Source organism: Plecotus auritus (genome assembly GCF_963455305.1).
Source record: "Plecotus auritus genome assembly, chromosome: 3".
NCBI classification, from domain to species: domain Eukaryota; kingdom Metazoa; phylum Chordata; class Mammalia; order Chiroptera; family Vespertilionidae; genus Plecotus; species Plecotus auritus.
Genome location: NC_137772.1, coordinates 105,704,797 through 105,727,854, shown reverse-complemented (window position 1 = coordinate 105,727,854; position 23,058 = coordinate 105,704,797). Strand labels below are relative to the sequence as shown.

Sequence of the window (23,058 nt, the reverse complement as noted above, 5' to 3'; positions counted from 1 at the left end):
ACCGTATTTGTCAAAAACTAGCAATATACAAAGTACTTATTTAAAATTAATATAACTTGACTATAGACTGGCTATAGAATATTTGCTACTTTAGTGTCATTATATGACGAAATTAATAATTCTGTGGAAAACCTAAGAACTCAAGATTCTGAAAGTTCAATAATTACATATGCATTTTAATTTCATTTTCAATACCCAATAGCAAGAATAAAATTAATTCAAGTTAATATGAAAAGCTTACATGTCAACATAAATTAAAATGCAAGAAATTATTAATATATATAAATGTGGTTTTATTAATATTAAGGACTATGATTCCAAAATGCTTCATATTTTTAAAATAAATTTAGTTCAAATGCAGAACATACATTTTGTTTGTAATATTTTAAATATCTTTTAATTGAAAATTATTCTGATTATCAAGCTTCAAATAAACTCCAAGGAATAAAAGTATAGAAGAATAACTTAGAAATTTCCTTTTTACCAAAATATATGATCAATATGCCAAAAAAAGAGGAACTTAGCCCACAAAATCCCCTGAAAGTATCTTGTTATATTTTCAATACAATATACAATATGCCACTTAAATGTGAAAAAAAATGATCATTTTCTACAATTAAGGATACACTGATAGATCACACTGTAATTCATGGGGGGAAAATATCTACAAATTAAATGCTATAGAATTATAGATAGCTATTTCAAAAATCTCCATTGTGCATTCTTTCATTAAGTAAATATTAATTCTCTATCTTTTCTAAAAATATGCTCATATTAAAATGTTTCATAAAAATAAACTTGCATGTTATAAACAAAGAACACATGATATTTACATAACATTTACCTCAAGGAAGGAAAAACCTTATAAAAACATATGTTAAGGAAGCAATGAATTAAGTAGTATGCCTGCTTTATAACTGAAACAGCCAATAAATTTTTTTCTATAAATGTGCTTATACTGCCACATTAAATAATTCCTCTCTAAATCAAAGTTTGTTGATGATCACTTTTTCTTTCATTAGTAAAGCTACAATGCAAAATCCTTGACAATATGCTCTCAAGTAACATCATTTACAAACGAATGTACTCAACTTTCAGATGCTATCCACCCACCCCATATATGAATGTTTTAAGTCAGTGATAATATCTTTATACAAAATACATCCATCTACAATGGAAATTATTCATTTTTTCTATTTACATAGAAATAATTTTAACAAACACCCACAATCCACCTGAGTAATGAAAACACATTTCTACCTTGGCAAATAGAAGCAAAAAATTATAGCCACAGCTGTTTTGAAGAGGCCCTATATTTTGCTACATGCCTAAACTGTACTCTGCAAAACTTTTAGTTCTTTGGCAAGACATGTGAGAAACAGCACCTAAAAACCAAGTATTAGTATTCTCATGTTATATATAAAGAATGTACAGGGGAAAAAATAGAAAGAAAAGTATTTTGACAGAGTTGACTGAGAAAAGAGTACTCTTTAAGGCAGAAACTCTATTGTTTTTAATTTTCACTAGTTTTTCTCTTTTCTGTCATAAAGGGCACTGTGATAGATATTATTCTATTTCCACCTATCATTTTTATTTAATGTTTTAAATTAAGATTAAGAAAAACTCACTTTAGAGATAACTCCACTTTAGGGGTTTTCAATCTCTAACAAATCACTGAGTGCCCTAAATGGATTTTACTGGATTGTTCTTATTAAACAAATAGAATTAAGTTTGATAATTATTTTTTAAATTCCTAAGATTTCCAAATATTTTCAGAATCAGCTTAAGTTTTCACATGACATTTTCATCATGAGTATATTGGATAGACCTAAACCTACTATTCAAGAAATATGACCCTTAATATGACCAAAAGGTATTCCACAATCAATATAATTAACTTAAATAGCAAATAGCTCCTTTTGTCATTTGTTTTCCCCAAAAGTTCCATTTAAAGATTCATTGTATTCTTTAAACACATACAAAGAACTTTTAAACTTAACTTTGTTTATTCCAAAAATCAATGCAGTTACAAGGTGCTAAGTAGATTTGGGGGTATACCATTTCAGTACTAACTTATTTCTGATTAATCTAAACCTTAATAGTACAAGTTAATCTCTACAATAATGTTTACATATGAGACTTCATGGCAGATTTTCATTGCACTGAAGAGAGTTAAATGTCTTTTTTTACCTCAAAAGAAATATTTCACTTCTTTTCTTAATCTACTGTGTATCTATAGAACCCCATCTGTTAAGGATTGATCTAGCAGACATTGCTACTGCTGCAGATTCCAAACCCATTCAAATCAGTTTCCAGCTTGTGAGGGCTCTATTGCCTCTTATCACATTAAAATGTATTAAATAAGCATGTAAACAGTTGTTAAAATAACCTAATAACACACATTTTAAAGTAAAATTGGTATTGGTTTGGTGAAAACTAGAAAAACACTTTAAATGTGTTCTTTTAAATTTACAGAAATAAAGTTATAGAATACAGTACCTGCTAAAATACTAACATATTTTGAGATCTCACCTTTTTTTTTAAAAGGGAAAACTAAAGAAGACATGTACTAACCTCCTATTTTCAGCTGATTAAAATTAAAATTCTCAATAATATTTCTATTAGTGTTTTTAAAATAATCTGGTTATATCAATGTGGTAACGTTACCCAAACTTACAACTGATTTTTATGGTGACATATTTCAGGGTAAAAAGAAGTAGAAAGTGGTGGTCTGTATTTAAACAGTAGTAAATATAACAAAGCAAGGACAGATATTCTCCTATCTTTGATTTGAACACTAGCAAAAAGAAAAAAAAAACAGCTTTAACTTCTCTGTGAATTTAAGAGGTGCATAAACTATAGACCTTATCTAATCCATGGCACCACTGCTATAGCTGCAGCGTCCTTTCAGTTTTCCAATAAACCAAATAAAAATAATGGGTTAGTTAAAAAATCGAAGTACCTGGGTGTCATAAAATCTCCTTGCAAGCACAGTTTCTATTGCTGTGACTCCACATTAAATACAATCGTCAGCTGATTGCTCCTGATTTAAGCCTTGCCTTCCAAAACCGAGCCTTACTTAATGTCAAAGACTACTGTAAAGGAAACTGTTGAAAAGCTTTGCTGAAGCAAAAACTCATTTACAAAACATGAAAAATGAACTACTCTTAATTATGTGAAATATGATTCCCCTCTCCTTATTTCTTCCCCTAACATTTTGAACGCTTCTTAGCCTCAGTAGATAGCGTAAAACATAAAGTCATACACAGTTCTGCAGTAACGCTTTCTTATCATGAAAACACACACACACACACACACACACACACACACACACACAAAACAACAACAAAAAAAACCTAGGGCTACATCTAACACCTTTCCTTTAATCTTTATCCATATGCCACGCTGTCTAAGACAACCACAGAAACCAACCTGTATGATTTAGTGCCCTCACATTTTAACATGTTGTGGGGGCGCAAGCGAACGCACGCGCGCGCGCGCACACACGCACAACTAAAGAGGTGATCACATTCAGAACAACATTACAAAGAAAGAAAGGCTGCTTAATAGAGATGAGGGTCGGGGAACACAGCCACAACACTCCATCACATCACAGCTTCGGAATATATTTTAAAGAATATACAAAACTGCATCATTTTCCTCGTCATTCGAAAACATCACACCCAGCTGCTCAAGTTCGAGCTAACGCGCTCCTCACATTTCAGAAGCACCGGGGATTTTAGACTCCAGGGACCAGGCTTTCATCCTCGCAGAGCGACACCAGGGGCAATTAACAGTGTGAGAGAAAGAACTCCAGAGAAAGGGAGGCCTCCTCTCCCCCAAACTAAACTCTCAAGTCGACCCAAAACCTGCACGGCAAGGAATGATTTACTATTCATTAAGTTGGACACTGCGCTCAGGTGGCAAGAGAGGACCAGAGGAGACCGGGGAGGTGGCATGGCTAGGGCTACGCGCTGGCAGGTCACCCGCTGGCAACACCAGCTGAACGATCCTGGCTCGCAGAGATGCGCAGCGCGGTGACCCTGGGGTGCAGGGAGGCTATGGGGGCTGGGAGGCAGATAGCAGGCTTTTTCCCTTACCAGATTGAGCACCGTCTCCACGATGTCCCTGTTGCTGACCTCTCCGACTTGTATGAGTCCAATCAACACTGCGAATTTCATCCGGATGTTGCGGATCGGCACCGAAGGGTTAATCATCCCCGCGGGCAGCACCACCGCGCCAGAGGCGGACGGGCCCCTCGCTTCACCCATCCCGCTGCCCCCGCTGCCGCTGCCGCTGCCGCTGCCGCTGCCGCCCCCGCTGCCTCCGCCTCCGGCCCCGACGGCGATGAGCCCTACGGGCTGAGGCTCGAGCCCCCCCGGGCCTGGCTTCTCGCTCGTCATATGCCCCGCTCCTGAGAAGGGAAAAGCAGAGGCGCTGCCTCCGCTGGTACCGTTATACCTGCCTCGTCCTCCGCCCCCCGGCCGTCGCCTCGGAGCCCCAGCATCCACCAGCGCCGCGGCGCCGGGCTCGCTCCCCGCCTGCGCCTCAGCCCTGCCGGCCGAGGCGGTGGGTTACTCTCAGGCTTATTCCCGACGGTGGCCGCGCCGCTAACCGCTCTCCGGAAAGCAGCTGTGCCGCCGCCGCCACTGCCTCCTCTCTCTCCCCCTCCCGGCCTCCCCGGCCCGGCCGCGCCTCGCGGAGATGCTGCCGCCCCTCCGAAAAGCCCTAGGCGCACTGCTGGCCACGGCGCTGGCCGGTGCTGAAGCCCGGGCTGTGGCCGACGCTACGGACACGGCTACTGCCGCCACTACCGGCGCCACTGTTGTTGTGAAGTCCCACCGCCGCCGCTCACTCCGCCATGTTGCCGCCCCCTGCCTGCGGTAGGGCCACTGCGCCTGCGCAGCGCCTCCGAGGGGCGGAGCCGCGGTGCACCCCCTCTTTGGCCTTGCCCTGCTAGTCTTCCCACCCACCCAACCCGACATCCCAGGTCCCTCCCCCAGCCAGTCTGAAAGGATAGACAGGTGACCAGGTGCTTAGGGACCGCGGCCAGACCCTGGAGCCAGCTGGCAGAGGCTGGGCGGGTGGTGGCTTCCTTGTAACTTTTCCCTTGAGGTGAATTCTCCCTGCGGGGAAGGACACAGTTGAGTGTGGGTCTCGCCTTCGCTGCCATCTCCTTCCCCCCATCGTCTTGCTGGGAGGTTCATCATCATATTCAGCGTCGCATCCAGCAGCTGCTATTGGCAGTACCGCGTGCTCATAAGGTAGGGGAGTGCCAGACGACCTATTTCTGCCCCTCTGCGCCCTTCCTCGCAGTCCTGCCCGCCTGACCCCTGGAATATCCCAAAGAAAAGGTGGCTGGCAAAGCAGAAACAAACCCACTGTTGGGAATGATCCTGTGTTGTTGGGGGAAGGATACAGATGAAATGTAATGGGTCTTTTCTTTCAGCTATGAAAGAGGCTGACACCTGCACACACAGACACAAATTAGAATTTGTCAAACAGTTATTTACTCTGGATGGAGCTCTGAACAACAAACAGCTCTTGAACTCACCTCCCAGCCTAAAAAGAATGCACCATGTCACACTGTGGGATAATATGGTGGAAGCTACAAATACCTTATTTTAAAAATCCCTAAGGATCCTCAGGTATGATACCAGTTAATGATGATGCCTCCCTTTTTCTTAGGCATGTACCCTTCAGAGAATTTCGAAATTATCTAAAAATATAGGTAATTCTCACTGCTAGCCTTGGTCTTTGATAAAAGTATATTTCTCTGCCTTCACAAGTATAGAAGCAAAAAAAATACTTTTAGTTAAAAAATTAAAATGTACAAGTAATCTTGCTCTAGTATTTAATTAAAACTAAATAGGTATGGTTGTCATTTTCTTCCTTGAAATGATGTAATTTACTTTAATATTTCATGAGGTATGCCCTTTTCAATATATTAAAAGCCGCTAGAAATATTAGATATCTTGAGAAATGTTGAAATCATTTTAATTGTCAATATACAAATCTATCATAATGTGTTTTGTTATTGCATATATTATATTGGACTAGTTGATCAAGTTAACTCCCAGGATATTGGAATATGGTAAAATTCTAAATTGGTATAGATCATATACTAGTATAACAAAGTTCCTCAAAACCAGTGCTTAGGATATGTGTGTGTGTGTGTGTGTGTGTTTAAATTTGCACTGGAGAGTTTTAGTTACTGAAATAGCTTAGCAAAAATTTATGAAAGAAGTGGCAATTGGTACATCACTAAAGTTAAATACCATTTAATTTAAAAATGCTAGAATGGAAGATTTGGAAAATGGAAATGTGTGGAAAATTTACAAAACCAAAATCTTTTAATAGTGTGACTTAGATATGCTATATAATTGAAAACTCTTGTAACGTGTATATCCACCTATAGCACTTGTGTGTCCCAAATATATATCTTCTACTTTTACCAGTGCTATTTTCATTTGCAAATTTAAAATGAAATCTATCTTAAATATGTAAATCTATACTGAAAGGTCATCGCACTAACTTTTGTTATTCCACTGGGCATATTCAGGGTAGGGCAAAAGTGGGTTTACAGTTTTGAGTACATGAGACAAAGATTATTCTTGTATTACTAGAGGCCCGGTGCACGAATTTGTACACCAGTGGGGTCCCTCGGCCTAGCCTGCGGGATTGGGCTGAAACCAGCTCTCCGACATCCTCCGAGGGGTCCCAGATTGTGAGAGGGCACAGGCCAGGCCAAGGGACCCCAATCGGGGCAAGAGAGGGACGCAGAAGGTTGGCCAGCCAGGGAGAAACCATGGGAGGGCTCAAGGGCTTGTCCAGCCTGTCTCTCTCAGTCCTGATCAGCCAGACCCCAGCAGCAAGATAACCTACCAGTCGGAGCATCTACCCCCTGGTGGTCAGTGCAGGTCATAGCAAGTGGTTGAGCAGCCCTAGGGTATCATTAGCATATTACACTTTGGTTGAATGGATGACCAGACACTTAGCATATTAGGCTTTTATTATGTAGGATTTTATAGGATTATTGTATTATTTTCCATGCAAATAACTGCGGTTTAATTCAACATCAAAGACATTTAAAAGAGTTTACCAATTTAAACAAATTATACAGTGCACTGTCAGCTCCGTGCAGGTAAGTGTGGTACTGTGGAAAGTGCATAAGCTTTGGAAACACACTCACTACTTATTACCCATGCAGTCTACTCAAGTTATTGAGCTCAGTCTCCTCATTCACTAACAGCAGTGAAAATTTAATAAAACCATTTCAACCCAGCAGCCAGTACACATTATATGTGTCCTTCTACCCTTAGTACACAGGCACAATGTGTTGAATGACCTATAAACACATGGAAGACCAATTTGAAACCACATGCAAGTCTTTATAATTGCAGTTATGTTTTTTCAATACTATCTCCAAACATAAAGTTTAGAAAAAGACACCAGGTCTGTTTCCTTTTAGCCTACAAAGCCTGTTTCCCTGCAAATGTACAATTAACTTAGCGTTTGTATTAACAATATTTTGAAATAAAAGATAGGTGTATAATAATAGAAGCTACCTAAAATGTTCATTTTAAGTCTTTGTATTAAAAATATACTGTATATTTTGTGTGGTGAATATTAATTTTGTATACATGTTTGCTTTAATAGATGCGTACCCATACTTCCAAAGGCCAATTCTTCAAAGATAAGAAGCCCATGAATCTGAGTTTCAAAAGACAATATTATATAGTGGTTGAGAATACATGCTTCATATTTACTGGGACCTGGATTTGAATTCCAGCTCCACCATCCACTTACCGGTGTGGACTCTGGGCCAAAGGACTTCTCTTCAAAGTCTTAGTTTACCCAACCCAAAGTAGAGATTCACAGGATTACGGGATGAAAGGATCTAATACATTTAAGGTAATTAATGTAGTAGCAATTGTCAATAAATAAATAATGTTTTCCTTCTTTGACTGTTGGAAAAGACAACATTGTAGTTATTTTTGTGTTTTCAGCACCTACCATGCCTGACTTGTAATTTATATTTAATAAACGTGTTCAAAAATTAATGAATGAAAACAGCAATTCTCCAGGCTGAGTATTCCTATTTCCTTCATGTGTTATCTAAAAAGCAGGTTTCTCACTGTCCTCTAAACTTAATCTGAACAGAGTACTCCAAATTCTAGATAAGTTCAGACCAGTACAGAAAGAGGGAAACTTTCATCCTTTGGAATTATAGCCCCTGTTAATGTAATCCAAATCAAATCAGTTTTGTTTGCTTCGCTTAGGGTCATGGTTTTTCAACAATATCACAGTAATGATTTATGTTTGGCATATAGTAGGTTCTCAAAATTTGGTCCCTTTCCCCTCTTATGTTAAAGTTTTTTATCAACTGAAACACCACAGATTTTGTTCTGTTGTTAATGTTTTACTTTGTTTCTAAACATGCTGCTCTGAAGCAGCAGCATATCTGCAATATTGGTTTTACACATAGATTTTGAGATACAAAGTGCAGAAATGTACATATATACTTAAATCTAATTTACTTTTCAGATTTTCTGTTTTAAATTTTTGGCATGCCCACTTATTCAACGTGATTGGGTAACTGTCATAAATAAGCACCATAGAGAAATACCACATTAAAAAAAAAAACACAGAACACTGAGTAAGAAATATTTTGGCCTTAATTAAATCCTTAATTCAGAAGGCACCTCAGTAACATCCAGTGCACCAATGTCATGATCATCATCACTGTGCAGTACTGAAGAAAAAATTTATTTGTACTATGTACAAACAATAATTTCCAGTATTGTGCAAGAAAATCTTGTTTAAGCCATTTTCTTTTTCTTTCTGTACAATAAGAAATAGAATAAACATTAGTACAATTTTTACAAATATTTTGTTTATTTTAATGAACTTGGTACAGATAATGTCCATTTAAAAACCATATCCCAAGCCAAAAGGTATAAATAAAATAAGAAAGATCTGTGTGTTATTGTACACACTTCTCCATGAATAACTTTATTAACTGCTAATTAAATTTAGAACTTTTCTGGGATCTTCTGACAAGATTTTTCTTTACTCTTAAAATGCTTTCTCTTCAGCGAAGCCATCTTTGGAGTTAGTCTTTACTCTCACCTTATCTATCATCTTGACTCCAACCTGATATTCCTCCTCTTTTGATCCAGACCATCATATTTTAAAAGTGGCTTCAAGTTGAGGAAAGCTCATTTTTCCACAGTTCAGTTTTCTAAAAAACTTGCATCTCCCACTGAAAGTGATAATCTAGGGGTGAAGCAATCACATACTAGAACTTCCAGGCCAGTTAGAGAGTCATTGTGCAGACTTGCATTAGTCCACTTTATTTATCACAAGCCTGAAAATTCACAGTCTTGGAAAAGGTGGTCTCCCTGTGCACACATGTAATATTTCAAAAGGAGAGAGCAATATGAAGGGGGCTGAAGTTTGATCACCAAAAATCAGCACAATGAAAACAAATAATGAATGATGATGGGCACTAAAATTCACATTTCCAGATTTTTTAAAGAGATTGGGGGGGGGGCAGTTTTCAATTCCATTTTGAACACCACATTACAAAAGAACTATTTTTAAAAATAAAAAAAGACTGAGGGAAAATAAAAACAATAACCCGTTTAATGACCTTGTTTATTCCTGATAAACTTCAATCACATCTTCTTCCTCCATTCCCAGTTTTTTAAGAGTATGGTTATCAGCTATTCTCTGACCTTCAAAGAGAAACCTGAGTGAATCCATTGGAACTCTCTGTCTGTGGCAGTATGATTCTTTGAGTTTCTTGAGGTGTATTTTCACTTTCAAGTGAACCTCACTGCTATCCTGTCCTTCCTTCTTATCCCCCAAGGCCTCAGTTGAAGGTTTTGCCTCAGTGATGGTGGTAAAACTTCACTGTGCTTCAGAATCACCTCAAGGACCTTTTAAGACTCTAATTTTCTATTTAATTTTAAACTGTTAATAATTTCATGCAAAAAAATGACCTTATTCCTCTATACAAATTTGAAAACATTTCTTCTGTCTTCATTCAAATATTCAATTGAATAGGATAAAAACAGCTTTGTAGTCACTAAAAACATTCGGATAGAAATCAATTCACTTTTTCAAACTGTGAGTCCCAACCCATTAGTGAGTCATGAAATAGACTTAGTGAGTTGTAACCAGCAGTTTTGTAAATGGAATAGAAAAACATAGACTGGAAAATATCAAAGTGCACCCATTATTGTAAATAGACATAAACAAACATACATTTGAACATGTATGCTTACCAGATAATGATGTAAAATGTATTTCTTACTGCAAATCATAGTCAAAAAGTTTGAAAACCACTAATTTAAATTGTTTATGAGCACCTGTTTGGTATAATCCTTCAACTGTTAAATAGTTACCATCTTATGCTAACAACTAACTTGTCTAATTGGATGTCATAAGGGACCTTAACAACTACTTGGTTGGAGTCTGGATATATTCTGTCTCTGTATCTGAGCAAAATTAAAGTAAAAATAGAGAGAGATGTGAATCATAACCTTTTTCCAATAACTATATTACAAATAAGATAGTGTGTTTAATCTGATAACATGATTTACTGCTTCCTTTTTCTAATGAATGATGTTTCCTAACCTCACCTAGAGGTAATACTAAATTATATACTGTGAGTTTTTGAGAATATATCTTCTCATCCCTTTGGCTTTTTAATTCTTTGGCATTTCTACTTCTCTATGACTCCTCAAAGACCACTGAAAGTTGTTTAGTAATCTAGTTTTCAAATTCTTTCAGGATCAATAGATAGAATTTGTCCTGTTTTGGGGACTTGAAATCATTTAGACTAGCTTGGTACGTATTTACAATTTCTTTACCAAACTCAAACTTCAGTTTCTTCCAACTACTATTACTTCTACCTTTTTCTCTCCACCACTTTCTCTCCTAAACATAGAACACTGACACAAAATACCCCTGCCAATGTTGCTAAATTATTAGAGCATTGGCCTGTGTACCAAAGGGTCACTGGCTCGATTCCTCATCAAGGGCACGTGCCTGGGTTTCAGGTTCAATCCCCAGCATGTAGGAGGCAACCAATCAATGTATCTCTCTCACATTTCTCTCTCTCACATTTCTCTCTCTCACATTTCTCTCTCTCTCTCTCTCTCTCTCTCTCTCTCTCTCTCTCTCTCTCTCTCTCTCTCTCTCCCTCGCTCCCTCCTCCCTCCCTCCCTTCCACTCTCTAAAAATCAATGGAAAAAATCTCCTGTAAGAATTAACAAAAACAAACAAACAAAAAATCACTGATAGAAAATATAAATTCAATATACACTAATAAATTAGACCCAGTTTTGGAATGGCTAAAATGTTGATGTTTACCAACCAAGAAATATTTGAGTGCCTACTGTGTGTCAGAAAGTAGACAGGTCAAAATCGATGATTTAAAATTTTCTATTTAGAAAAATAATTGCATTTACAAATGGAAAGATAACCACCAAATCAATGTATTAAAAATATCAAGTGAAATAATAAGTATTCTTTCATTTTAAAAGAGCTAGATACTGTATAAGCCCTCTAATTCACATGTGTACCTTCAAACATCCACAAAAAAATTTACATACAAATGCCCTATATGCATGTACATGCATATAGGGCATTTGTATGCCCCTTCTTCTTAGTAATACGTGCAGCATTTATCCCATTCTCTTCATTATCATTGTCATCCAGTGAGTAGATACTGGTCACTTCATGCCTGGTGACCTCTCCATACTCGATCTTATATAGTCCATCCTGTACTTGGGTAATTTTCCTATAAAGCCCCACATTCATGGATAGATTGTTGGTTCAGAATTTTTACTTTATCAATCACAATAGCTTTTATGTGCATACATGTCACCTGCTAAAAATTCACTAGTAATTCTCTTTGCCTAACAAATGAAACCAAGTGTCCTTATCTTGTCCTTAAAAGCTCTCCATACTTTTCTTTAGCTTACTTGGTTAGTTTTACCTTATTCTATTCCTGACACAAAGTCTATACCAATGGCTCCCAACCTTTTTGATGTGCATAACTCTTTTTATCATTAAAAAAATATTCTCAGACTCCTACCTGCGATATTCTTTTAATGTACATTAATTGAGAAAATACAATAATGAAAAGCTATTTTCAATTTTAAAATGCCACTTAATATTTACTTTTTAAAAATTACAACTTTTACATATATTTCAGACACACACAAACACACACACTATTGTGGGTTTAATTGTATTCCCCCAAAAGATTTGTTAAGTTCTACTCATGGTACCTTGTGGCTTTTTTGGAAATAAGGCCTTTATAGATACAATCAAGTTCAAATGAGGCTATACTGGAATTAGGTGGGCCCTAAATCAAATATGACTGGTGAGTTGTAATAAGAGGAAAAGAGGTATACAGACAAACATGCACACAGAGGGAAGATGATGGAAAGACAGACACACAGGGAAGAATGCCATGTGAAGGGATGCAGAGATTGATGTTCCGCAGCTGTGAGCCGAGGAATGCTGAGAATTGCTGACAACCACCAGGAACCAGGAAAAGCATGGCCCTATTGATACCTTCATTTTGGACTTTTAAACTCCAAAACTGTGAGTTAATAAATTTCTTTTCTTTTTTAAAAAATATATTTTATTGACTTTTTACAGAGAGGAAGGGGGAGGGATAGTTAGAAACATCGATGAGAGAGAAACATTGATCAGCTGCCTCCTGCACATCCCCCACTGGGGATGTGCCCGCAACCAAGGTACATGCCCTTGACCGGAATCAAACCCGGGACCCTTCAGTCCGCAGGCTGATGCTCTATACACTGAGCCAAACCGGTTAAGGCGAGTTAATAAATTTCTGTTATTTATCCCATCTAGTTTATGGTACTTTGTTACAGCAGCCCTAGGAAACTAACATGCATAAGTGTGTTTAATATTTTTCCTGTCCACAAAAAATGCCTGATGTAGAATCACAAAAGGACAGTGACTTAATTAGCCATGCCTATATAAAGAAACTTCCATTAAACAAACAAACAAACAAACAAACAAAAAAACTAAAAGGACTGCATTCATAGAGCTTCCAGAAATTCTTTCCACAATCAGAAATACTGATATCAGGAGATCCAAGATGGCGGCCTTATAGGTAGAAGCTACACTCACCTCCTCCCAGACCAAACTGGAATTATAACTAAAATATAAAATAATCAACTTGAATAACCAACTGAAGACTATCTGAACATAAGTCTTATAACCAAGAATTTACAGAAGAAGCCACATGGAGACTGGTAGGAAGGGCAGAGATCCAAAACAGGCTGGCCCCGCAGCCATATGCTGTGGCTGAGGTTCTAGAGTTATAACTCAGTTGCAAAGGCTCTTCTGAGGAGTGTGGGGTCTCCACCCCATGAGGCTCCCCAACCTAGAGCACCAGAGCCAGGAAGAGGAACCCACATAATATCTGGCTGTTAAAATCAGCAAGGATTGCCTGGCTGGTATGGCTCTGTGGTTGAGCATCAACCCAAGAACCAGGAGGTCGTGATTCAATTCTTGGTCAGGGCACATGCCTGGGTTGTGGGCTCAATTCCCAGTAGGGGACATGCAGGAGGCAGCCGATCAATGTTTCTTTCTCATCCATGTTTCTATCTTATACTCCTCTCTCTCTAAAATCAATATATATATATTTTTTTAACCAGCAGGGATTTTGTTCAGTGAAAGACAAAAATTGCCTAGAAATTCAGGTACCCTTTTAAAGGCCCAGCACACAAAACTAGTTCATATCCATTCACCCTAGGCTCCACCAGAGGGCAGCTCAGAGCAGACTAAAGCTGTGGGAGGCAAGACTCAGTTGTGTGGCTCTGGACAAAGAGCTGAGGGACAGCTGGCAGTCTCCCTGTGCTCAGTCCATCTGCCACATTGCCCACAGATGCCATCTTTCTTGGGTTGAGCACTTACCTCCATATGGCATCAGCCTGGGGGAATGCAATAGCCTCATCCTCCCAACTCCCTGTCTCCCAGCCCTGTGGAGCTTGTGCCTTAGGGAGGAATCAGCTGCCCAGACCTGAGTATGTAGAGGTCTGGGTAGACTCAGGGTGTCAGATCCTGAGTTGTGTGGCTCTGGGGAGGGGACCATTTGACCCACCTCCCTTCTAGCCTGACCTGAACCATCATCCCACAAGAGATCCACTAGCCTCACCCCACTAAGTTCGAGCTCTCCAGGAGGGCCAGGCTAAATGCAGGACAGACTGAGTTGTGTGGCTCTAGGATGAGGAATTTCTTCTCTCACACATGTGACTGACAGGTACAGAGCCCACCCTTCCCAAGGCAAAATCTTGGTCTCTTTGGGCCTGATAAACACTGCTGACCTCCCCCTGACAACTTCCTGAGACCCCACTCCAAGACAAAGGTCTGTGATGCATGTGGCAGATAGTAGCTAGCTTTGGTGTACCCTGGGACTTTTGCTCAGGGTGGCCTCAGATCCAGCACTGGAACCGAGTTTGAATATGTATCAGTCAGGCCAGTGGTCGGCAAACTGCGGCTCGCGAGCCACATGCGGCTCGCGAGCCGCGGTTTGCCGCTCTGTTGACTAATGAGTTTGCCAACCACTGAATCAGGCAAACAACATTCACACCTACCTTGTGACTCACTGAAAACCTACCTCACACAACTTGAGTAAGTCCAGAGGATCTTTCGGTGGCTGATTTCTAACAGTGACAGGCAGACACAAACAGATGTGGATTTCAGAGTGCCTTGGGCCTTTTGATGACCTCCCCCTGAACTTTGTGTTGGTAGAAGTGAGGCTTGGTGTGTAATTTGATGCATTCCACACACACACAGGCCCAGCAGAGACAGCCACAAACTATAGATCCCTTTGTAGCTCCAAACAGGTTGCCCAGGACCAGGCACAGGCAGTGTCTGAAGTTGACCTGCACCAGAATCCCTTCCAAGAGGCCCCAGAACCAACACACACAGTGGCAAGCTTAGACAACATCAGAGTAAGATCCAATTAGCTCCACAAGTGGCACCTCCAGAGGGAGATCTCTAAAGACACCAAACCCTACTGAGGCAGATTCCAATTTGTGTGGTCAACACCCACACAACAGCTTGTACAGTATGGTCTGAATAGATCCTCACAGTCAGATTGAGGGTTGACCTTATGCACAGATGGGCCAACAGCAATCAAGACTCACCGATGATAGGAGAGCTCACATAATCCACAAAATGGACATTCCTGGAGCACCCAACTCAGATGATCAAGGAGGCTATGCCCATGAGTCCCATAGGATACCTGCTACATAAGGCCAACCTATCAAGTCTGGGAGGCATAGCAGATATGCCTAATACACAAAAACAGCCAAAATGTGGAGACAAAGAAACATGCCCCAAATAAAAGAACAAGAAATCTTCAGAAAAAGAACTAAACAAAATGGAGGCAAGCAATCTACCTGATATAGGTTATAAGAACTTAGTGAGAACTTCAACAGCCAGAAAAATGACATAGAAACCATAAAAATGAACCAGCCAGAAATAAAGAATATAATATCTAAAATGAAGACAATACCAACAAGAATAAATAATAGGTTAGATAAAGTAGAGAATCAAGTCAGTGATTTCGAAGACAAAGTAGCATAAAATACCCAATCAGAGCAGCAAAATAATAATAATAATTTTAAAAAATGAAATTAGCTTAAGAGACCTCTTGGACAACATGAAATGTAACAACATTGGCATCATAGGGGTACCAGAAGGAGAAGAGATAGAGCAAGGGATTGAGAACCTATTTGAAGAAATAATGACTGAAACTTTCCAACCCTACTGAAGGAAAAGGACACAGAAGTCCAGGAAGTGCAGAGTCCCAAACAAGATAAATCCAAAGAGGTCCTCACCACGACACATCTTAATTAAAATGGCAAAAGTTAAAGACAAAAAATGAATCTTAAAAGCAGCAAAAGACAAGTAGTTACTTACCTACAAGGAAACTCCCAGAAGACCATCACCTGATTTCTCAATAGAAACATTTCAGGCCAGAAGGGATTGGCATGAAATATTTAAAGTGCTGAAAAGCAAGGACCTTCAACCAAGACTATTTTACCCAGCAAAGCTATTGTTTAAAATTGAAGGAGAAATAAAGTGCTTCCCAGACAAGAAAATGTTAAAGGATAACATTACCACCAAACCAATTATACAAGACATGTTAAAGAGTCTTCTTTAAGAAGAAAAAAAAAGAAGAAGAAAAAAGAAACATATGCACTAGCTGGTTTGGTTTAGTGGATAGAGCATCAGCCTGCGGACTGAAGGGTCCTGGGTTCTATTCTAGTCAAGGGCATGTACCTTGGTTGTGGGCTTGATCCCCAGTGGGGGGCATGCAGGAGGCAGCCAATCAATGATTCTCTCTCATCATTGATGTTTCTGTCTCTCTCTAGCTCTCCCTTCCTCTCTGAAATCAATAAAAAATATATTTTAAAAAAGGAACATAGCTACAAAGAATAAAATGGCCTACATACCTATCAATAATCACTTTAAATACAAATGGCTTAAATGCTCCAATTAAAAGACAGGGAAGATAAGAAAACAAGACCCAAATATATCCTATCTAAAATAGACCTGCCTCCGAATGAAAGACACACATAAACTAAAAGTAAAGTGATGCCAAAGATATTTCATGCAAATAGAAATGAATTGCAACCCTTATATCAGTCAAAATAGGCTTTAAAACAAAGGCTATAAAAGAAACATGATAAAGGTATCAATCTAGCAAGAGGATATAACTCTTTTAAACCTCTATGCACCCAACATGGGAGCATCTAAATACATAAAGTAAATCTTGATGGACATAAAGGGAGAGATTGACAGTAATACAGTCATAATTGGGGATTTTAATATGCCATTGACATCAATGGATAAATCTTCCAGAGAGAAAATTAATAAGGAAATAATGCCCTTAAAAGACACACTAAACCAGATAGATTTAACTGATATGTTCACAGTATTTCACCCAAAGCAGCAAAATATATATTATTTTCAACTGCACATGGAACATTTTCTAGGATACAAAGCAAGTCTCAGTTATTTAAAAAGATTGAAATCATATCAAGCATCTTCTCTGACACAATAGTATGAAACTAGAAATCAATTACAAGAAAAAACACAAAACCACAAACACATGGAGGCTAAATAACATGTTACTAAACAATAAATGAGTTAAAAATGAAATAAAAGAAGAAATTAAAAAATACCTTCATAAAGCAGTCATATTTTTGTCAAAAAATTAAAGTTTAAAGTCATCAAGACTGCATTATAAAATTTACAAAAGCCTCCATTAATCAAAAAAGGGGGAATAGTAGGGTAATATCATGTAAGGAAAAATATCCTATAAGTAAATTACATCTAGAAAACTTTTACTTTACAAAATTAGTTTTCATTTGTAATGCTAACAGCAAGACACCCATGAAAAACACACATGGTGTCTAAATAAGACAAAGGAAAATTGTTTGGGCAAAAATAAAAAGGATCCCAAATCAATTATATAGAAAAGATTCCTTTATTAACTTCTGGTCGAGAATATGTTTGTATATTTTCAGAAAACAACTCCAAGACCATGTGGATTCCTGCAACAGAGAGGAATTGACAGGTCTGCTCCAACCACGAGGACAAGGGGAGAAACAGTCCAGAGATGGAAGACGCTGACGGCACCTTGCCACGCTAGCAGTCAGCAGCTGTGCGTCGCAGCAGGTTGCCTAGGACCAAACCAGGGAGGGTCAGACCTGCATTGCCACCATGTGCCCACCATCCAGATATCATTGCTGACATGTACACTTAAGGAACTGTTTGACATTGAAACGGGGACTCAGAACTGTTGGACATTGAAATTTGGACTCAAACATTTTTTGTTATTATATGTTTATTTCTAGTCTGCAGAGGCAAGATTTTTTAAAGGAATGAAATGGGGAAAAAAATAGATACAGAGGCAAAGAAGCATTGAACAGACTGTCAAACTACAGCGGGAAGGCAGAGGAGGTTGGTGGGGGGAGGGGTTGTAAGAGATCAACCGAAGGACTTGTTCGCATGCATATAAGCATAACCAATGGATAAAAAACACTGGGGGTGGGGCATGTAAAGGCATGTACTGGGGGAAAGGGGAGGCCAGGGGAAGGTCAATGGGGCAAAAAAACAAGGAGACATATGTACTACTATTTGTAATACTTCAAACAATTAAAAAAATAAAAATAATAATAATAAAAAAAGAGACCTTGAGACAAATGAAAATGGGAATACAATAACCCAAAAGCTTTGTGATATAAAGAAATCAATTCTAAGAGGGAAATCATCTATAATAATAAAAGTGTAATATGCTAATTAGACTGGACAGTGGATGGACCCTCCAAACGTCCTTCTCGACATCCATGGTGGCAGGGGCTGAGGCAGAGGCAGTTAGGGGATGCAGGCAGGCGAGCAGGTAGGGGTGATCAGGCAGGCAGGCAAGTGGATTGGGGCGATCAGGCAGGCAGGCAGAGTGGTTAGGGGCGATCAGGCAGGCAGGCGAGTGGTTAGGAGCCAGTGGTCCCTGATTACGGGAGGGATGTCCAAATGATGGTTAAACCAGCATTTGGACATCCCCCGAGGGGTCCTGGATTGCAAGAGGGTGCAGGCCAGGCTGAGGGACCACCACCCCCTGCCCCATGCACAAATTTTGTGTACCGGGCCTCTAGTAGGATTATAAGCCTACTTCAAGAAACAAGAAAATCTCAAATGAACAATTTAACATTACACTTAAAGGAACTGGAAAGACTACAAACAAAGCCCAGAATGAGTGGAAGGAAGGAAATAAAAATCATAGCAGAAATAATCAGAATAGAGTTAAAAATAAAACAATATGGCCCTAGTCAGTTTGGCTCAGTGGATAGAGTGTCAGCCTGTGAACTGAAGGGTTCCTGGGTTCAATTACAGTCAAGAGAACATATCTTGGCTGCAGCCTCGATCCACAGCCCGGTCAGGGTGCATGCAGAAGGCAACCATTTGATGTGTCTCTCTCACATTGATATTTCTCTCTCTGTCACTCCCTCTCCCTTCCACTCTCTCTAAAAATCAATGGAAAAATATCCTCAAGTGAGAATTAACACTTACAAAACAAACAAACAAACAAAAACCCAGCTTCATTTCTTCAGGGACTTCAGAGTCCCATGTGAAAGAAGCAAGCAAAAACAACAACAAAAAAAGACCAATGAAATCAAAAGCTGGTTCTTTGAAAAAAATAAACAAGATTGATAAATCCTTAATTGGACTCAATAAAGAGAGAGGACTCAAATAAAAAAAAATCAGAAATGAAAGAGGAGAATAACTGACACCACAGAAACACAAAAGAGTATAAGAAATTCTACTAACAACTATATGCCAACAAATTTGGACAATCTGGAAGAAATAGATAAATTCCTAGAAACATATAATCTTCAAAAACTGAATCAAGAAGAAACAAAATCTTAACAGAGGGATTACAACTAATGAAATTAAAGCAGTAATAAGAGAAAAACTTCCAACAAACAAAAATCCTGGACCTATGATTTCACAGGTGAATTTTACAAAATGTTTAAAGAATAACTAACACTTATCCTTCTAAAACTATACCCCAAAAAATCAAGAAGAGGAAAGACTCCCAAACTCATTTTATGCAGCTAGCATTATCCTAATTGCAAAAACAGATAAAGACACTGCAGACAGAGAAGCAAGATGGCGGCATAGGTAAACACCTTTACTTGCTGCCTCTCACAACCACATCAAAATTACAACTAAAAGGCAGAACAACTACCACCCAGAACCACGGGAAAGCTGGCTGAGTGGAAATTCCACAATTAGAGAGGTGAAGCACCTTGAGACTGGTAAGAGATGCAGAGGCGCAGAAAGTGCTGGCACCTGGATGTAATGCTCTTTTAATTGGGAGGGAGATACAAGCTCCCGCTTGCTCTGAACTCCAGTTCCAGGCCAGACACATAGGGGGAGTAACTGGACTGTCTGACATCAGGACAGGAATGCGAGGGCAGCTTTCTCTCAGAGGTGCTTGCAGTGATCATTGTTCCTGCACAGGGGCACAGGACGTGGAGAACCAGGGACCTCTCTGGTGCAAGGCTGACTGGCAGCCATTGCTGTTTGCTCCGCCCTGGTGATTCCCAGAGACCCCGCCCCACCCAATTTACAACCCCACCCAAGCTGTGTGCATCATCTTTTGCATATGAATGACCTGTCCTTTTACTGCCTAAAACCTGTCAAACCTTAGCTGGGTCAGAGCCCCAGAGCTTCCAAAAGAAGGCCCAAGGCCCGACAGCAGCAGCCTGCTTTGCTTCACAGCTGGGGCTCATGTGGGTACTTCCAAACCTCATACAAAGAGGAGGAATCTGCAGATGTCTCTGTAGCTCCTGCTGGGTGGCCCCAGACAGTGGCTGACCTTGTACCTCCTTGGAGATCCAAGAGCCAGTGTACCCAGTGATCAGAGTGAGACCATACCGGATTACAGCTCTTCACATCCATAAAAGACACACTCAAGGGGCAGACTCATTGAGCACCAAAGCCCCACTGAAGCAAGTCCTGCCACATAAGGGTGTCTCCTGCACAACATATCTTCCAGTGTAGACACAGCTGGTCATCACAGCCAATTGGCCTGGAGGTCAATTCCTCCCAGTGTACCAACAGCAATCAAGGGTTAACTACAATAAGACTGTGCACACAGCCCACAAAGGGATGCACCAAGAGTGTCCACCTTAGGTGACTGGGGAGGCTGAGCCACTGGGGCCTATAGGACACCAACCACACAAGGCCACTCTGTCAACTCAAGGAGACTTAGCAGCTACCCAGTACATAGAAACAAACACAGGGAAGCAGCCAAAATGTGGAGACAAAGAAACAAGTCACAAATGAAAGAAATGGATGAAAGCAAAATACTGGATATAGAGTTCAAAACCATGGTTATAAGGTTACTCAAGAATCTTCTAGAAACCTCCGAGAAATTTAGTGAGACCCTCAAGGATATGAAAAAGGACCAATCAGAAATTAAGCATACACTGACTGAAATAAAGAATAATATCCAGAGATCCAACAGCAGACTAGAGGATCCCAAGAATCAAGTCAAAGATTTGAAATATGAAGAAGCAAAACACCCAACTGGAAAAGCAAAAAGAAAAAAGAATCCAAAAATATGAAGATAGTGTAAGGAGCCTCTGGGACAACTTCAAACGTACCAACATCTGAATTATGAGGGTGCCAGAAGAAGAGAGAGAGCAAGATATTGAAAACCTATTTGAAGAAATAATGACCGAAAACTTACCCTACCTGGTGAAAGAAATAGACTTACAAGTCCGGAAAGTGCAGAGAACCCCAAATAAGAGGAATCCAAACAGGACCACACCAAGACACATCATAATTAAAATGCCAAGGGCAAAAGACAAAGAGAGAATCTTAAAAGCAGCAAGAGAAAAACAGTTAGTTACCTACAAGGGAGTACCCATATGACTGTCAGCTGATTTCTCAACAGAAACTAGGCAGGCCAGACAGGAGTGGCAAGAAATATTCAAAGTGATGAATAGCAAGAACCTACAACCAAGATTACTCTACCCAGCAAAGCTATCATTTAGAATTGAAGGTCAGATAAAGAACTTCACAGACAAGAAAAAAACTAAAGGAGTTTTCCACCACCAAACAAGTATTATATGAAATACTGAAGGGTATTCTCTAAGAAGAGGAAGAAGAAGAAAAAGGTAAAGATAAAAAATTATGAATAACCAAGTGACAACAAATGCATATCTATCAACAAGTGGACCTAAAAATCAAATGAATAAAAAACCTGATGAACAGAACAGACTGGTGAATGTAATAGAATCAGGGGCATAGAAAGGGAGCAGACTGACAATTTTTTGGGAGAAGGGGGTGTGGGGGGTGCAGGGAGAGATTGTACAAAGAGCTTACACCTATGGATGACCGCATTAGGGGGTGGGTGGGAAGGCCTGGAGTGGGGTTGGGAACCAGTTGGAAGGCTGCTAGAGAGGGGGGGCGGGCGGAGAGGAACATCTGTAATAATCTGAACAATAAAGATTTTTTTTAAAAAAGACACTGCAAAGAAAAAAAATTATAGGCCAATGTTTCTGATAAACATAGATGCAAAAATCCTCAACAGAATATTAGCAAACTGAATCAAGCAATACATTAAAAAAATCACACCATGATCAAGTGAGATTTATTCAAGGAATGCTACAGTGGTATAATAACTACAAATCAATTAACATGACAAATCAATTTAACATAAACAAAATGAAGGATAAAAATTGTATGATCATGCCCTAACCAGTTTGGCTCAGTGAATAGAGCGTCAGCCTGTGGACTGAAGGGTCCCAGGTTCAATTCTGGTCAAGGGCATGTACCTTGGTTGCGGGCACATCCCCAGTAGGGGGTGTGCAGGAGGCAGCTGATCGATGTTTCTCTGTCATCGATGTTTCTAACTCTCTATCCCTCTCCCTTCCTCTCTGTAAAAAATCAATAAAATATCCTATCTAATAAAGAGGGAATATGCTAATTGATCCTCATGCCGTCGCAAAGATGGTGGCGCCCACAGCCAATAAGGAGGAATATGCTAATTGACTGTCATGCCCTAAAAGATGGTGGCACCCACAGCCACAAGATGGCAGCGCCCAGTCCCCTCAGCACCCCCAGCCACCCAGGGCCGGCCCGAGGTGCAGGCAAGCCTCAGATGGCGGTTGCCCAGCTGATGCCTAAGGCGCAGGAAAGCCTCAGATGTCAGCTGCCGAGCCGCCCAGGGCCACCTGAGGCTCAGATAACCAGGGCTGACCGAGGCTCAGGTAACCAGGGCTGACCGCTTGTATATACACTGAGTGGCCAGATTATTATGATCTCTGAATGCATAATAATCTGGTAGCAGCAGAGGTGTGATGGGGCATTGCTTTCCGCTGATCACCAGGTCACCTTCAGCCCCTGAGCTCTCCTGGGCAGGGGTGGGCTGAGGGACCCCCTTCCAGTGCATGAGTTTTCATGTACTAGGCCTCTAGT

At 39.9% G+C, this 23,058-nt stretch overlaps 1 protein-coding gene and 1 long non-coding RNA gene across 3 annotated transcripts in view; one reads left to right on the top strand and one right to left on the bottom strand.

Annotated features, from left to right (window-relative positions):
* NBEA (neurobeachin) overlaps window positions 1-4,880 on the bottom strand; it is a 954,039-nt gene extending 949,159 nt beyond the window's left edge. For both annotated transcript variants that reach the window (XM_080658500.1, XM_080658501.1), the window contains exon 1: window positions 4,101-4,880. In XM_080658500.1, the coding sequence (XP_080514626.1) occupies window positions 4,101-4,403 (303 nt within the window). In that variant the 5' untranslated portion in view covers window positions 4,404-4,880. The remainder of the gene's footprint in view (window positions 1-4,100) is intronic.
* A 22-nt stretch (window positions 4,881-4,902) lies between these two features.
* On the top strand, window positions 4,903-8,069 carry LOC308243199. Its single transcript, XR_013960062.1, has 3 exons — window positions 4,903-5,264; window positions 5,450-5,648; window positions 7,660-8,069. It is a non-coding gene; the product is annotated as an uncharacterized lncRNA (long non-coding RNA).
* Window positions 8,070-23,058: the final 14,989 nt, after the last annotated feature.